This window comes from Acomys minous, assembly GCF_964271855.1.
Source record: "Acomys minous genome assembly, chromosome: 14".
In the NCBI taxonomy this organism is placed as follows: Eukaryota; Metazoa; Chordata; class Mammalia; order Rodentia; family Muridae; genus Acomys; species Acomys minous.
In genome coordinates, this window is record NC_140496.1 from 73,430,402 (window position 1) to 73,447,406 (window position 17,005).

Consider the following 17,005-nt stretch of genomic DNA (forward strand, 5'->3'; position numbering starts at 1 on the left):
GTGTTTTTAAAACAAAAGCTATGGTGCCATTGTTTTGTCTTGAGTGTATATAAGTGACATTATCACTTTTCTAGCATTGGGAAAATTGTTTTGAGCTGGATGCAAGTGTGCCCCATAGGTAGAAGACCTGATTCTGAAGTTCTTTCTTTGTTTCTTTCTTTGTTTCTTCTCTCTCTCTCTCTTTCTCTCTCTCTCTCTCTCTCTCTCTCTCTCTCTCTCTCTCCTTCTCTTCCTTTTTTTTCTCTTTATTTTTGTCAAGTTCTCATTATGCAGTTTAACCTTGCTTGAAACTCAGTATGTAACCCATGCAGGTCTCAAACTTAAAATCTGTTGGCTCTGTTTCTTAACAATTAAACTTTATTATACAACCCAACTATCTTACACATGAAGGAAAGAAGGTTAAAGGGAAACAAGAGTGAACCTTCTGGTATCCGTTCCATTGGACGAATCTCTAGGTATCTCTGGCCTGTGCACTGGTCCGGCCTGTTTGCTGATCCTTTTCCTGATCCATGTGCGCTCGAGCTTGTCCTGAACCTGCTGCTCCTCTCTCCTCTCTGCCTGTCTGTCTCTCACACAAGGGTAGGTCTCCTCCTCCCATTGAGGGTTGATTAGAAACACAATAATCCAGGTAGAGTCCCCAGTCCACTTCCTGAATTCCAGGCCCAGGATGGCTCCACCCAGTCTATCTCAAGGTTAATCTCAGGGAATATCCGTGGTGTGTCCAAGGGCAAAGGCTGCCAAGATTTCTTTCACCTGTGACAAAGCTTACCTTCCCACAAAAATCTTCTTGGCCCAGCCTTCTGATTAGAGAAACACGGGTATACATCACCATGTTTGGCCTCTGAGATCAAGTTCATTCATGTATGCTATAAATACTTATGTTATCCTTAGTATATGTCAGAATAAAGGGAAATGGCCTCTCAGAAAACAAGGAGGAATGTTAGTTTTGTAAAGAATATAGAAAGGCCATAATACAGCATGTAGAGAGTCTGATAGTCTTTCCTTCCACAGTCACCTCTGCCAGTGGCTTTGGACATGGTTTCTGTAGGGGTGATTTCACAAGCATAAGACCAAGAATTTAGCCAAGGAGACACTGGTGGTATACCAAGAAGTATTATTACCACAGTCTAAATCTAAGTTCACATTTCAGAAGCCTGTCAACCACAGATGCAGGAAATGTAGCATCCTGGAAACCATAGGTGACTTGGCTAGGAGAGGCATTCTTTCTGAGAAAATTATTGTTGAAACCCAACTCAAGCCTTTTCCCAGCATGCCTTGTAAAAGGTGTCAATGTAATATTGTCAATGTATTTAATATTTGATCTGTATGAATTATGCCATTTTGCATGTACTTTCTTATTTCCTCTGTGAAATTGCTTATTCCAGAGCTATCTTTCTTCTGGCAATATGCAAAAATGTGTGCAAAGAATTTTATTCATCTCATTTTGGTGTAGTTATCAGAACACATAGCATCTGCTGAATCTGAAGCCCATAGTCTCAAAAAAACGTTTCTTTCATTCCACTCCCGGTGCGCACACCATCAGAGCAATTCAGATGGAAATTCCACAGAGATGTGATATCACTGGCGGATTGGATGTCTCTGGCAAAGTTGACCTCCCATATTTGATTTATTTAGCATATTTGCATTTTAATGGTTTTCTTCCTGAAAGGGTAATAGTCTCATCAAGATGGACTGCTACGGTTTTACTGAGTTATTCGTGTTCCTCAGCTCATTTATCTGTGTTTATTACTATTCAGTATGACTACACTGCACAATATGCAAGCACGCCTGGATCCTCAGCTCTTCAAAAGATGGAGAATTGGGAAATTTGGTGACCTGGAAGATGTTCATTCCGTCGTTTTGGTAGTCTGCTGAGTCAGGTTCCCAGCTTCAAAGCTAGCAGCAACAAACATTTCTGTGGTGCCTCATCGTTTATAGGACCCTTCTCAAGCATAGCCACTCATCTTATATGTCCAAATTCTTGAAAAGGTTCAAACACTTTGTAAAAGGTACAAGTCAACCGCTTGAAGAGCTAACTCTTTCTTTCCCCAGTAACTGTTATTCAGGTTCCTAAGTTTGCTCTAAGTATCCTGTTGAGGTTCGGTGAGTGGCCATGGCTGATAATGGTAGTTTGATGGTAAGCTACTGTCAACTTTTACCAGACTGAACTGTGGCATCTCATTTTTATTATATCCCACCCCATACCAAACTCGATTTAACTCTATTTATTTTATTTATTTGCCTCAGTTGAAACAAATTACTTTTTCCTTCCATGCTATCTCTTATAGAATAAGCTATCTCTCCACAGGATTGCTCCGCTTCCCTGACAACTAAAACAGTGTGCCAACCCCTGTAGCCATTTGTAATGGGATAGCGAGAACAAAACCCCAACTCTGCCTAACTCTTCAATATGATCTTCCTCTTGATATATTGGTCAGTGGCCTGAGAAGTGCACAGTAGTCCTTAGAATAAAACAGGTGCAAATAAAATGTAAAAGATTGCTATGTCACTCCCTCTTATTGTTTAGCTTCATGATATACATCAGAATATAAATGGACCTATCCACAAAGGGACAACTGATCTACAGAAGGCATCATCTATGTAAGATTAAAACTACAAAACACTGTAAGTCTTAGTATGATGCTGATATCACCTATCACATTGCTATAGTGAAAACCTTTGTGAAGTTCCTTTTTGGAATGTAGTTATTGCTTTTTGGGTATTTCATACAATGTGTTTTGAATTCATGCACCCTTCTTTGACTCCCCACTTTATCATCATTTCAGCCCTCATATTTCTTCCCATCCATCTTTGAGATTGATACATGTTTTTCATCTTCCTTCCCCATTGAGTCCAGTGTACATTGACCGACTAGTGTTGGGATTATAATCTGTCCTCTTACGTGTTCAATGTACTAGACAATGTATTAGTAAAGAAAGCTGACTATCTCTCTCCTCTCTCCCAAAACCTATCAAATGCCAATCATTTATCAACTAGTAGTGAGATTCTCTGTCCATGTTCATTTTCCATGATAGGATTTTTGTCCGGCTAGATCTTGCATAGGGCTTGTGCATGCTGTCTCAATTACTGTAAATTTAGTTGTGCATCAGACTTGGTGTATCTGGAAACCTATGTTTCTTTAGTGTCATCACCTATCTCAGGCTCTTACAATTTTTTTCTAGCCCCCTCTTTCACAAGATTCCTGAGCCTTGGGGAGGGGGACATATTTTGTAATGCTTTGTGTCTTGCTTTATCTTGATGTCTTCATATGTAGATGTGTGATGGTAAGACAAGCACGGCTCAGACTAACTCTACAACATTCAGGTTGCAAATTTCCATTGTCCCAGTCAATATTCCAATATTCCTTGTTGTAATCCTATATTCATACCATATGCCTGCCCCTGGCCCCAGGACAAACTCTGGGCAAATTCACCAATGCCATGGCTCTGTCTTTTCAAGAATAACTCAATGAAACCCTATAATAATGTAACATTTTAAAACTAGCTTCCTTTACTAAGTAAAGGTGCTTTTGCTAGCCGATGTATTGAGTTTGCTTATGTTTAGTATTGTATATATTTTCCAGTATGTTGATGCAACAGTTTAGGTAATCAAAAAACTCCTTTAATCCACATAGAAATATTTGTAGAAGTTATACAGTATATTACAGTATGTTGGTACTGTCTCAAAAATAGCTAGTTCATGGGTCAAACATCACATCTTCTAGTCCTTAACTGTGAGCAAGTTGACATGGTTCTGAACAAAGTGGAGGACAATGATGTTTGTTTCATAGAATTTTATGAAGACTTTTGTAGCATTGAAACATATAAATTAAATGTCTGAATATATTAAATAGTCAAATGTGTCTCTTTCCTTATGTCAGTAAATCAATGGCATAGGACATAGTTTTAGAAAAAAATCCACCTGAATATCTTTCTTTGATTGTGGAAATGCATAGGTCTTAGTTTTTAAATAGTTGGCAGATGGAAGATAATCTGTTGTACAGTGTCTGATGTGGATCTTTGCATAGTATTATAAGTTCTTAAAGGATTTTATTCAAAAAAATTGCAAAGCACTAGTTTGTGCATTTTCCTAACAGAAGATTATGTTAGTCAGTGGGTCAGTAGGGCAAAGGGTCTGTAGGCTTTTCTTTAACTGTCTGAGGAGTATTGAGACCTGCATGCCATGTGATGACAGTGTGACAGGTTCATAATTCTCCTGGTTCTCATTATGCAATTATCTCCAGCTGGAGAAAAGAAGGCAGAATTTAGATTTAAAAAAGGCTTTGCTAGATCTAGGTAGGGGTTTAAAGTTTACCACCTGTATTGTCCTTGGCTGGTGCCTTAGTTTGAGCGGGACATAGGTGAGGGGAATAAGGGGAAAATGGGAGGAAGGGAAGAATGGGAGGATACTAGGGATGGGATAAACATTGAGATGTAACAAGAGTAAATTAATAAAAAAAATAATAAAAAATTTTAAAAAAGGCTTTGCTGGTTCAAACAACATTAGGAAAGACGTGTGATAAAACTGATTTCTAACTATCCTTATTTTCCCTTACATTGGACTCCATCACCTGTCACTAATTGATTAGTTGCAATTTTTTAGTGTAATGAGTAGTTTCTTTATCAGGATTAATAAGATAAAAAAATTAAATTTATGACTCCTAGAACACACACACATACACACACACATACACACACACACACACACACACACACACACACACATATATATATGATTATCCCCAATACTTCATATTTTATTCATTTCATACTCCTAGCTACATAAGTAGAGAGAATGCCCTTCAGATGCTAGTGATTATGGCATGGAAATCATGGTGCGGTGGGCTACAGTGAGGTGGTACCATCAAGGAGATGTTAAAGTATATGCCATTGATTCAGTTTTAACTCAGGCTTTCTGACATTTACAATGAGGTCATAAAAATTAACTTGTTCTCTAACGTGACTTTAAAGAGATCAACCATATATCCATTGGATTGGGAAGCTTAGGAATCATTAAGAATGAATAAATGTAATTTATTATTCCCAAGTGCTATAACTCACACCATCATCAACTAGATATTCCATCAAGAAAGAAACCCATCAGTGACCTTGCAAGGGTTGAGCCATTTCATGTTTCTAACAAACAGCTGAGGAAGGTTCGATTGGCCTACTCATCTATCTCTTTCAACCCAGACCACATGATTAGCAGGCTCATTATGCAAACAAAACCTTTGCCACAAAGCGTCATGATCCTTAACATTTGTCCTGGTTTGAACCTGATGAACGTGTAAGGAGGCACAGTACTGCAGAAGAACAGCATCTACACTGAGAGTCAGAGAGGGTGGATTGTGGCTTGCCTGGAGTCTGCTCCCACACAGTCACTCAGATTTCAGGATAAGAGATACACACTCTGATTTAAAAAAAAAAATAAGCTGAGTGATTGTGACAAATCACATCATCGCAGCGAGGTGGGGGTGGGGGGAGGGGGTAAGAAAGGGGGTAAAATGGATTGGGAAGCCAGAAAACTGAGTGAGTTTTTCTTCTTTGTCCCATAGACAGGTGATCTCTTGGGATTGAGTTTCTTTGTGTAAGCTGAATTGGATTCAAATACCATAGGAGCCTCAGGTAGATGAATTCAAATGGGAGATCTCTGCTACTTGCCATCTTTCAGTCCAATACTGGGCGTAGGGAAAACAGGATTTCTTCATGAACCAAACTGTCTACCTTGCTTATCATCTGCATCACACGAGGAATGCAAAGACAAGAAAATTACCAGTGTTTCTGGAGAACCTTTCCATGAAAGTAATTTTTCTAGGGTTCCATTTCAGTGAGAGTGCAAAAGCTCTGGGCTGATCTCTCTGTTTGTTTGAGATGCCTGTTGAGTGTGAGTGTGTTATTACATAGAAACTGGAGAGATGGTTCAAGAGGGACAGGGGTGACTGCTCAGGGAGTAAGAGTGTTTACACAAGCATGAAGACTTGAGTTCAAATCCCCAGAATCAACATTATAAAAAGTCAGTTGTGGCTACACATGCCTATAATGCCAGTCAGTATTAGGAGGTCGGGACAGGGAGAACCCAGAAGCTAGTTGACTAGCAAATCTTCAGTTTCTGTGAATAAAGGTTTGAGGGAATAACCTGGAGACTGATAGAGCAAGACAATTAACCTCTTCACTCACTTGCACACATTTGCAAACTTCACACACACACACACACACACACACACACACACAGACACACACACAGACACACACAGTAAATAATAAACTATTTGGCTTTTCTCCTACTTCCTCCTAAAATTTACAGTGATGAGCAAAAGAATTTTTAGTTAAGGAAATAAATTATAAAAAATTTAATTGTTAAATCAGAAAACATTAAGTAGTTTAAATAGAAGGGAAATGGGGAAGGAGTGCAGGTACGCAAGAGGGGAGGGGAGGGAGTGCTGAGAGGAGGGGGGTTGGGGAAACCTTTGTCGGGAGATAATCTATGCAAAGAATAAAAAGAGAAAATACTTAAAAAGAAAAAAAAAGAATATGAACATTTATATACTGTATCAGTGTTAACAAAATCACTTTGAAAGAAAATTAGAGGAATTGTTGAGAGAACTTCTGCATATCCTTCTGTTTGCTTTTCTGATTTTCACTGTAATATTAAATCAGTATTGTTAATCATATTTTATTATCAGGTCTCACCATCATTATAGTAAATGTTGCAGTGTGTAATGGCATCTTCAATGTAATTCTGTCAATGAGAACAAAATATTTTAGCTTGTTTTCACCCATTGGTGTTTTGCTTTAATACTTTTTTGAGTCATGTAGATCTCCAATAAAAATAGAATGTGAATCGTAAAGCCTTAATTAACTTCATAAACTAGGGTTTCCTGGGGGACCTGGGGTACAAACCTTCCACATATTTCATTCGAACACTGAATTAGTTAGCAAAGCATGTGCTTTTGCTTTGATGACATAGTAAAGGGTCTCTGGTTTAGGTCTCAGTTCTTACTGTTTGTTATTATAGTGGTCCGAGGTATAACAGATTTTTTTAAAAGGTTTGTGTGCATGTATGTGCATGTGTGTGTGTGTGTGTGTGTGTGAGAGAGAGAGAGAGAGAGAGAGAGAGAATATGTGTGGTGTGTATTTATGTGGGGTATCTATGTGCGTGTGCGTGTGTGTGTGTGTGTGTGTGTGTGTGTATCTCGTGGGATGTGTGTGGGCAGAATTGGTGATGACATGTATGTGGTAGTAAGAGGACATTTCAGGAATAGTTTTATCTTTCAGTCTCATTTTTGAGGAAGGATCTCTTGCTTCTCCTGTCGTGCTCTAGCCTGCCTAGTCAGGGAGCTTCCTGGGGCTTCTCCCATCTCACTGCAGGGTTCCCGGAATTTACAGAGGTGTGGCTCTGCAGCCAGTATGTCTTTTAACATGGACTCAAGGCATTGAACTTATGTTGCCAGATATGTGAGCAAGTGGCTTTACCCACTGAGCCATTTTGTCAGTTCAGAAAACCGATTTCTGTTAGGACTGACACTAAAATAAATGCTGGATAATTTGCTAAAACAACCAAAACTGGATGGGGTTTTCCTTAAAAAAAAATCTTGATTCTGCCCCCCCCCACCCCGTGCCCCAGTAACTATGATAATATTAGCTAGTGAGTACTACTTCCCAGAGACCCAGAAAAGTGTTCTATTCATGTATCATTAATCCTCTAACTACCCCAGTTCAGTGAGGTGGCATAATAGTGACACGATTAGTTTGCCTCTCTTCTGAAAAAACTGTGTGGAAATTGTTTGTGTTAAAATGCCTCTTCCTACATGAGGCTTCAGTATGTGCAAAGTCTGGTTATAAGTAAGTCAGAGCTCTAACTAGTCGAGGTTATAAACCTTGATTTGTTCATTTGCTCTTAATTCCAAATTTTAAAAATGTTGCCCCACATGTTTTATCTCACTGCTAAAGACCCTCTGTTTCTCCAAGTATTTGAAGGGTTTCTGATTTAATTTTGGATGGTCCTCATTAACCACAGCACAAATACTGACTTTCAGGTATTCTCAAGGAACACAAAGCTACAGACAGCTCAGCAAGGTTTTCATGCTGGCCTTCTCCCAAATAGATCAATGAAGATTTTGCTGATGTCATCATGGCAGGATTATACTGGTGTGGTGAAGAGTCACAGTGGTGGTGATGACCTCGATTGTCATGAATGGCCTTAGCTCTACATTATATTTAGGTGAAACAGGAAAGGTTATTAACATTTTAGGATTCTGCAGAAACTTATTGAAATGATATGGCCAAGGACCCTGTACTCATGACTTTACAGAGATTGGCAGTGTTCTGATTCTTGGGCTAAAGTGTTGACACTTCAAATTGTCACATCCCTATGTCCATTTTCTTCGAGCTGTTTTGAGCTATTCTCAGGGAATCTGAGTGCCTTGAAATGACCCCTGGCATCATAGATCTATAGATTTATACCTAACATAACAATGGGTATTTTAATGCTTTAAAGCATGCAGCAAATTATCCAGAATTCATCTGAGTAATTGTGATTGGAAGCCAGGGATGGAAAGCACCTAGTACTGACTGAGAGGAGGCAGCCTGGACAACTGATTATGTTTTCAAATTCAAGTTTTCCCAAGGCTTTAATATTTATGAAGCACTTAGTAAATATAAGCCTTTCAACATCTGTGCACTTGTGATTTGTAAGCTGAATTTTATAGAAGAGCAAATGGATTCAGAGAAGCTCAGAAATTGTCAGGGACCAGCGTGTCTCAGTTAACATGTGCCAACTCAATAATTTGAATTTCCAGAACACAGAAGGATTCAGTTCAGGATGTATTAACTATTTCTATTCTTTCCCAGAATTTCTATTTTATAAACTATTCTGCCTCTTTTGGACAAGTCTGCTAATTTTATGGATGCACTGTCAAGGAAAGGTAGCTTCAGCTATAAAGCATAGGTATTGTTTGTGGTAATCATGTTGAAAGTATAGATTTGAGATACTGGAAATGCAGAAAAAAATCGAATACTTACAATACAGTCACAGAGTCAGGCACTTTAAGGACATCTTGGTGGCTTCAGTTGGAGATAACTACTTGTCAAGTCAGAAGTATCTACCTTTGGAGATAAAGATCATGCTGAAGCTGGAACATCAAAGAAGACACACAAATCACCATTCTAGCATCTTCTCTTGAGAAAGGAGCTAACCCCCTGACAAGCACTGGACCTCAGTCTATAAGGTTGCAGTCCTCCGTGATGTCAGTCATGAGAAGTCAAGGGTGTAATTCAAAATGCTCAGACCTTTTCAATGTGTCTTTCATGGTGTCATGTTTTGGGGTCTTATATATGGGTTTTTAAGGATGATGTATCATGGTCTCCTTTCTAATTCATGCTTCAGGGGTGATTTGTATATCAAGTATTCAGGGACTTAGTACACTAGTATTTGTATTTGTTCTCCTCATCCAACCCAATAATTAGTATCTATATACTGTCTGGTGGAGAGCACATTCAATAATTTTAGAATGGATCACTGGGTGCCCTGGTTCTAAAAGCAGTTATGTGGTCTGATTTTTTTTTTAAAGCATTCCTTTTCTTATTCTATTTCCACTCTAGTCTCAGGAGAGCTTCCACCAATCTATATGCTAATATTTAAAATTCCTCATTAGTGCAAAGTCATCTAGCTTTTCAGTCCTGAGTCTCCTCAAACAGTGTCACTGTCTCAGTCTCGGCAATATAAATATGGATTTTGTTTGTTTGTTTGTCTGTTTAAAGGAGGGATACTTTATTTTTGAGAGTGGTCCCTACTTAGCCCCATATGAAACCTTTATATCCTTCACATTCCACCATGCCAGCTATGTATGCAAAAGTTATTTTCTGGATTTCCTGATTGTTTCTGCACTTTTATTTCTGTGCATGATGCCAAAATCTCTGGAATATATCTGGACTACATATTAGTTATTGGAAATACATGGAAGTAAACATTTACTATTCTCTATATTTTTTATCTTCCTTGGAAATACCCACAATCCTCAGTCTTACCCTCTCCCCCATCATAACCCTCTTTCTTCAATAAACTGAATTCGTAACTATGCTTGGTCCTCAAAATAAATTCATTTGATTAATTAGGTTCCAGCCCTTGCTCTTTAGAAAAAATATTTCAGTAACAGAGAAGTCAGTTGGTAATTATCTTAATGAGCCAAAATTAGATATTCTGTATCTTTCCAGCAAGTACCTTGTGTTCTCAAAGTTCAATGGGGAGAATACATTCATTCAGTTTTCACTTTTACCTAGTTACTCACAGTATCACTGTTGGCCTGCCCTTGGCTATTCTGTTTGCTCTTGTACTTAGTATCAACACAGATCTTTTCTCTCTTCACTTTTGGCACATCTGTCTTCAGTCTGCAGGAGGACAATCACATGGGGAAGGACCACATCTTCCCACATCGTCTTCCCACGCTGCTGTGGTACCTTTCTGTTTCCTGGCAGATCACATGCAGATTACCTGAAGTCAGGGGAGATACTAGAATTGATCAATACTTCCCTGAGGTTTGTCTCAGAGGTTTATTGTGACAAAATATGCGTATGAGCTGCTTGCTAAGGCATGCACAGCAGTATATAATACATATTACTTTCAGCTGAAAACAAAATACATTAAATTTTCACATTTTCACATTGAATTATGTGGAGTTCCTGGGTGAGAGCTGATATGGGGACGTTTGAAGGACAGAAGAGTACTTTGTAAAGAGAAGTTGATTACTGCACTGTTTGCAAGCACAAAGATGTAATTAAGGTATGATTAAGAGTTAAAATAAATTACAAATTTAGTCCTGATTCCTAAAGATTAAACATCGGTATTTCTATTTTTAGCCTAGCCTACTCTAGACAAAATATTAAGGCAGGACTTCAAAAAATCCTTTGTAATTGAGAAGATTTATTTTTGGAAAAGATTGCTTAAACAATTTAATAGGAAATGAAGTACAAAAAAATAAACTCAAATAAGTATACTGTTTGAAGAAGGTAATGTAAATATTCTCACTATTGCCAATATTCTTTCGGAGGTAAGAAAATCTGTCAACTTTATCCACAAAGCAGCTTAGGCATAGGAAGGTGAAAGAGAGCCCAGGGACACAGAACACACGCCCTCATCCACAGGAATCAGGTGTTGCTAAAATATTCACGGAAGGTAACTGTCATGTTGATGTCCTTATAATGCAAGAGAAGACTCAACACTAAGGTGGAATTTTAACATTGGATGGCTAGCTAGCCATGAAGCAGCCAGCAGCACTCTTTGGACATCTAAAACAGACAACTAATGATTAGTGTATTAAGATTCTGGAAGGGGAGGGTACCTTTGGTTCTGACAAGGAGAGAAAGAATCTAAAGGAGCAGACAGAAAGTGCACACATCTAGACACTGTGCACAGTCCAGGCTTCAAGAGAAACCCGGGCCATTACCGAAGCTCCCCTACCAAGGGCACCAGGTGACTGGTCACAAACTGGACTAACCTGAGTTACTTTAAGTATATCAAATATATTTACTTTTAGAAAAAAAATAAAAATAATTTAAGGGCTTTGTATGGTTTATGCAGTGAACTAGGGAGTAGAGTCTGTGCCAGGGGTGAGGAGGAGGTTATGGGAACATGAAGCCCAAAGAAGCCATGCTTCTTGTTCAGGTTTCTTGTACAGTTCGCTGGCAGAGCTCACATCTGAGCACAGGCCGGGGGTGGGGGTGGGGTACATTTGCTGCTCATTTTACTCTTTCTGTGTCATGTGACCACGGCCAAATATGGACATAAAGACCTTGAGTCCTACCTCTTAACCAGTTTAGCTATTAGACATGTAAGGCTATTCTAGGTGCTTGGTAGGGAAGTGAAAACATTAATATATTTTTAAAATATTAACAGCCTGCAGTGTGTGATGCTACCAACAGAGTGGGAAAGAGAATAAGGGCTTTGCTGGAGGTGAAGCACAGGCAATCAATTTACCCTAGGGTCATCACAAAATATCTTAGTTTTGAAAATAATGCACATCCCCACCCGCTGTTAACTCTTTTTTTTTTTATTAATTTATTCTTGTTACATCTCAATGGTTATCCCATCCCTTGTATCCTCCCATTCTTCCCTCCCTCCCATTTTCCCCTTATTCCCCTCCCCTATGACTGTTCCTGAGGGGGATTACCTCCCCTTGTATATGCTCATAGGGTATCAAGTCTCTTCTTGGTAACCTGCTGTCCTTCCTCTGAGTGCCACCAGATCTCCCCCTCCAAGGGACACGGTCAAATGTGAGGCACCAGAGTACGAGAGAAAGTCATATCCCACTCTCCACTCAATTGTGGAGACTGTTCTGACCATTGGCTAGATCTGGGTAGGGGTTTAAAGTTTACTGCCTGTATTGTCCTTGGCTGGTGCCTTAGTTTGAGTGGGACCCCTGGGCCCAAATCTGCCTACCATAATGTTGTACTTGTAGGTTTCTAGGATCCTCTGGATCCTTCTACTTTGCTATTCTCCCATCTGCATACTAGCCCAAGGGGCATGTCCCATGAAAGCCTTCACTTACCAGGAAACTGGGACAGAGGGGAGGACATCCCGCTGTTAACTCTTAACAGTTAACATTCTTACAAAAACTCAACTGAGTTGGTAAGGTTGATGAGTTTCCTAATTGGGGGACCAGAGGAGAAGTTTAAACCTCTCTATAACCTCGGAATGAGTTTCTGAATACAGTCTTACGTCTTGCATCTTTAGAATGGTCCTATTTTCATAAAACGGCGAGTCACTCAGGTGTCTAAACGTTAGGGACATCTTACTTCCAGGTGCCAAGATTGCCTGTCGCATCCATCACTTAGGGCAATCTCTCAAGAAGCGTGCTCTCAAATAATTAGTTGTTGAATGATCTTTGTGATTACATGGTGCTCCATTGCACATCTATTTAATATTCAAGAAATTCAATGTTGTTACCACCCCATCCTTAAACTCAGTGATTTGCCTAATTCAAGCTGCTGGTGGTTTTGCCTTGTACTGTATTTTCTTGATGATAATGGCCCACCTCTGAAAGCCACCAAGATACAACCTCTTAAAATGAACAAACACCCCCAAAATCTGGTAAGTTATTTCACATTCTCATGAAAAGAGCAGAGTTCTTAACGCCATTTCTTTCCCCTTGCTTCATGCACACGCTTTTAACACTGTCCAGTGGATTTGGTAGTGTGAGCAGGGCCAGGGTGACTTGAAGGTATTGCTTGTGTGCAGAGCTCACGAGGCATTGCAGGACTGGCTCTCTGCATACATATAGCTCCCAAACTGTTTAAACATCCACGCACACGCTTGGATACCTACGTAATATTGCATTTTGTATGCTTGTGCTGTGATGACTCTGCGTGGGTTTCCTGACCTCAGAGGAATCCCTCAATTCCCTGAAATCTGGGAATAGCAACATGAGGCACATAGCTCTTTGCCCCTTCCCTGGTGACTGGTACCCCTGGGTCCCGAGAATCTGCAATGCCTCATCTCTCAAGCAGCTAATCAGAGGAGACTGAGAAGATGAGAAAGGATTTACATGGAACCAACCAGGAAAGAGCCGTGTTACTCAAGATGATGCCTCTGAAGCTAATAGCACTGATTCTGTGGTTTTATTTACAAACCCTTGGGAAACTGGAAGGGAGGCAAAGCCACCCAGAATCTAAAATCCTCTGAGGTAATTTCTGTCATTACTTTGGAAGTCACATCGCCCTCCTGCTGTCCAGCGCTGGGGTCACAGAGTACTGTTAGCACAGAGACTGCAACTCACCGGCGCCACCCTGACACTTTGCGCTCTGAAGACGTGTCCCCGCACCATCTTCCCAGGCGCTGTGCGGGAGGTCTGAAACAGCCCAGCTGGTGCCTCGAAAGGGAGTTTCTAGAAGCTCCATCTCTGCTGCCTCCCCTCCCCTTCAGATTTGGAATTATCCCCCCGCCAGGGAGTTGCTGCAGCTCCACAGCATCTACCCGCCCTCCGAGGGGACGCGGTGCCACCGACGCCGCTTGCCGCGGGCCGGCCCGAGGGCTTGACCCCCAAAGCCGCGGTGTCGCGGATGCTCCTGTGCCAGGGCCGGGGACTCCCCGCCCTAGCGCGCGACCCCGCGATCGGGCGGGCGTCGTTTGCGGCGGGCAGGGGGCGGGCAGGGCAGCCCAGACTCGTCCGGGGGTAGCCACCTCCTCTGCATCCTGCCCGCGCATCCCGGAGCCTGGCCGCATCCTCCGCCTCTGCCTCCAGCGGCTGCCGCCAGCCTCTGCCTCGCGCCACCTCGGCCTCAGGCCGCCTCCGCCGCCGCGCCCCCCGGTGACTGTGCCTTGGCGGAGCCCGGAGGGGGCCTGTGGCGCGTCGGCAGCCCGCTCGGCTCGGCTTGGCCGGAGGCGTGCATGCCCCTGCTGCCCGCGGCGCTCATCAGCAGCATGCTCTATTTCCAGATGGTGATCATGGCAGGGACGGTGATGCTGGCGTACTACTTCGAATACACCGACACGTTCTCTGTGAACGTGCAGGGCTTCTTCTGCCACGACAGCGCCTACCGCAAGCCCTACCCGGGCCCAGAGGACAGCAGCGCGGTGCCCCCGGTGCTCCTCTACTCGCTGGCCGCTGGCGTCCCGGTGCTTGTGGTAAGCTCCAGGCTGCTAGCCTTCTCTTGCCTTCTGCAGGTTAAGGCTCCACCAGGAGGACCAGGGTACACCAGCCTTTCCCATCTAAGTTGCTCCAACTTGGTGGCAGCCCTCTTCCCCCAAAGGACATTCTTCTGGGGAGCATGGGGGGTGGGTGAGAAGGAAGCACCTCTGTCTCTCTCCACACCACCCCTGCACCCTCTGCTGAGCCTGCAGGGCTGGGTGGCTCAAAGACAAGGATGAGACCTGCAGAAGGTGTTGGGTGGGTGGCAGAAATAGGAAGGGGGTGAGTCTCTGAAGCAGATAGACTTAATCCAGTCTGTGGCCCTGTCTCACTGGTTGGCCTTCTCCTGGATTTTGGTAGGAAGGGGAGCAGCAGCCTGGGGTGGAGTAGAGGAGTCTGATGCTGGCATGGGAAAGGGACCCCTGCCAGTTGGGTCAGGGGAGCACGCTCCTGTTTTATCTCTCTCCTTCCTTCTGGATGAAAGAGCCAGGTGCGCTGAGCTGGAGATTGGCTCACAAGTGTCTAAAAATGTCTTTGGGCATCTGTAAATGAAGAGGCCTCAGCAACAGGGCTTTACTGAAAAGCAGGAGTGGAAGGAGCCTGCATCACGAGAGCTCTTTAGATTTATTTAAAGGCTATGTTCTTGCTGGACAGCTCTGGTGCTTCTCTCTGCCTGGGTAGACTCTCTCTCTCTCTCTCTCTCTCTCTCTCTCTCTCTCTCTCTCTCTCTCTCTCTCTCTCTCTCTCTCTCACACACACACACACACACACACACACACAAACACACAGTATGTAACTCTTGAGCTAATAATTACAGCATGATTTGCATATATGAACACAATACAAAGTTATGTGTTTTTTGTTTTTGTTTTTGTTTTTGTTTTGTAGGAGATGAGTGATGTTTCTTTGGACACCAATCTCACTATGGTTCCTTAGGGTTCATTTACATTGACAAACTATCTGAGGCTTCCTTCCCATAATGCTTCCTCTCCCCTTTCACCTCCCCCTCCCTCTTCCCACACAAGGAATAAGAAGTCAGAGAATGAGAAGACAAGAGAACTTGGGCTTTTATTTTCCATAGGTTAACTTGTGAATTGCGATTGTGAATAAGGATATCTCCTGCATCGCCTTTTAAAAAAATATTTTCTCTGGTCTCTGGGGAACTGTTTTAAGAATTTTCAAACCGAAGAGCTCTTTTACAAAACCGGAATAGTACAAACAAAGCAAGCAAGTTCTTGCTAGTTTCAAAGCCGCTCCGTTTATCACACCGCCCCACCACCCCCAGATGATGATGACCTCAGCTCTAGTGATTTGGGATGTGTTAAGACGTCCTTGTCTCAGAAAGTCTTTGTTTTTGTGCTTAACATTGGAGTTGCTAAAATGTGTCAGAAATCCTCAAGCTCTAGTGCAAGCTCAGTTTCAAGCTCTTGTTCTCTCTCCCAGTTTGAAAAGTTGCCAGAGCAAAAGCTGGCCTGGTTTCTGGGGACTTTTTGACTTTGCAGATTCTGGGTTTTCAGGCACATGTTTTCTAGGAGACCAAATAGTTCATAGATTTTTTTTTTTTTAAGAGCAAAAAAATTTTAAAGGAAAATGCAAGTTGCTTTTGGGTCATTGATTTACTTGCATGCATAATCAATATTGTCTGCAGCTCTTATCTCTGTAATGGGCATTCAGTGTCTTCAGTGAGATAGCACTTGTCAGTCTTGAACCTCCATCCTTAGAGGCTGGTTTCAGTTTAGAGATGAGAGTACATTGCTCCAAGATTTTGGTGACTCCTCACTTAGAGGTGACCCAGGGAGAACCTAAATGGGGTACAAAGAAGTAATCATGACTGAGTGGGGCTGAACTGCGGTAATCACGTGCATTTAAGGAACAGTCTTCCAAGAGCTCTTACTCTCCTTACATTAGAGAAAACTTGACTTAAAGTATCTTAAAATGACAGCAAATGGTAGACCAATCATATAGCCAGAGGACCAGGGACAAGTGCCATGATCAGGCTGCTTTCAAAGAGCATGTCTGAAAGATAGGAGCCTGCTGCCGGGGATGGCATAGAGAGACAGGAAAATGACAGATTTGAGAAAGGGAGGCTCCAACTTTGCTTTCTTGTTTTGACCTTTAGTTCTCAGATATGAATGAATAGATGTAAGAATCAATGTGAAGAGAAGGAAGTGTTGAGTTCTGGATGGCTGGAGTCTGTTTCCCTTTTTGCTCATAGGAATAGTACATCCTGTTACCACATGATGAGCCCAAACAGCAATGGCAGCAGCTCTTCTCCATTCTTCTTGAGAGCATGGGGGGAGGTGTACCCTCTTCTCAGGAGAATAGAAACAATATCAGCCATAACCAACCACAGGGAAGTTAGGACTTTGTCTTTGGATACTTCAG

At 41.9% G+C, this 17,005-nt stretch overlaps 2 protein-coding genes across 5 annotated transcripts in view; one reads left to right on the forward strand and one right to left on the reverse strand.

Annotated features, from left to right (window-relative positions):
• Nucleotides 1-10,418: 10,418 nt before the first annotated feature.
• LOC311583338 (uncharacterized protein) lies at nucleotides 10,419-14,366 on the reverse strand. The gene is made up of 2 exons (XM_084756835.1): nucleotides 13,769-14,366; nucleotides 10,419-10,488 (listed from the first exon to the last, which is right to left on the reverse strand). The coding sequence occupies exons 1-2, from the start codon at nucleotides 14,212-14,214 to the stop codon at nucleotides 10,485-10,487; spliced, it is 450 nt and encodes a 149-aa protein (XP_084612961.1). The 5' UTR covers nucleotides 14,215-14,366; the 3' UTR covers nucleotides 10,419-10,484.
• The window catches only part of PLPPR5 (phospholipid phosphatase related 5), a 108,640-nt gene continuing 105,844 nt past the window's right edge, over nucleotides 14,210-17,005 (forward strand). For all 4 annotated transcript variants that reach the window (XM_084756833.1, XM_084756831.1, XM_084756834.1 and 1 more), the window contains exon 1: nucleotides 14,210-14,616. In XM_084756833.1, the coding sequence (XP_084612959.1) occupies nucleotides 14,380-14,616 (237 nt within the window). In that variant the 5' untranslated portion in view covers nucleotides 14,210-14,379. The remainder of the gene's footprint in view (nucleotides 14,617-17,005) is intronic.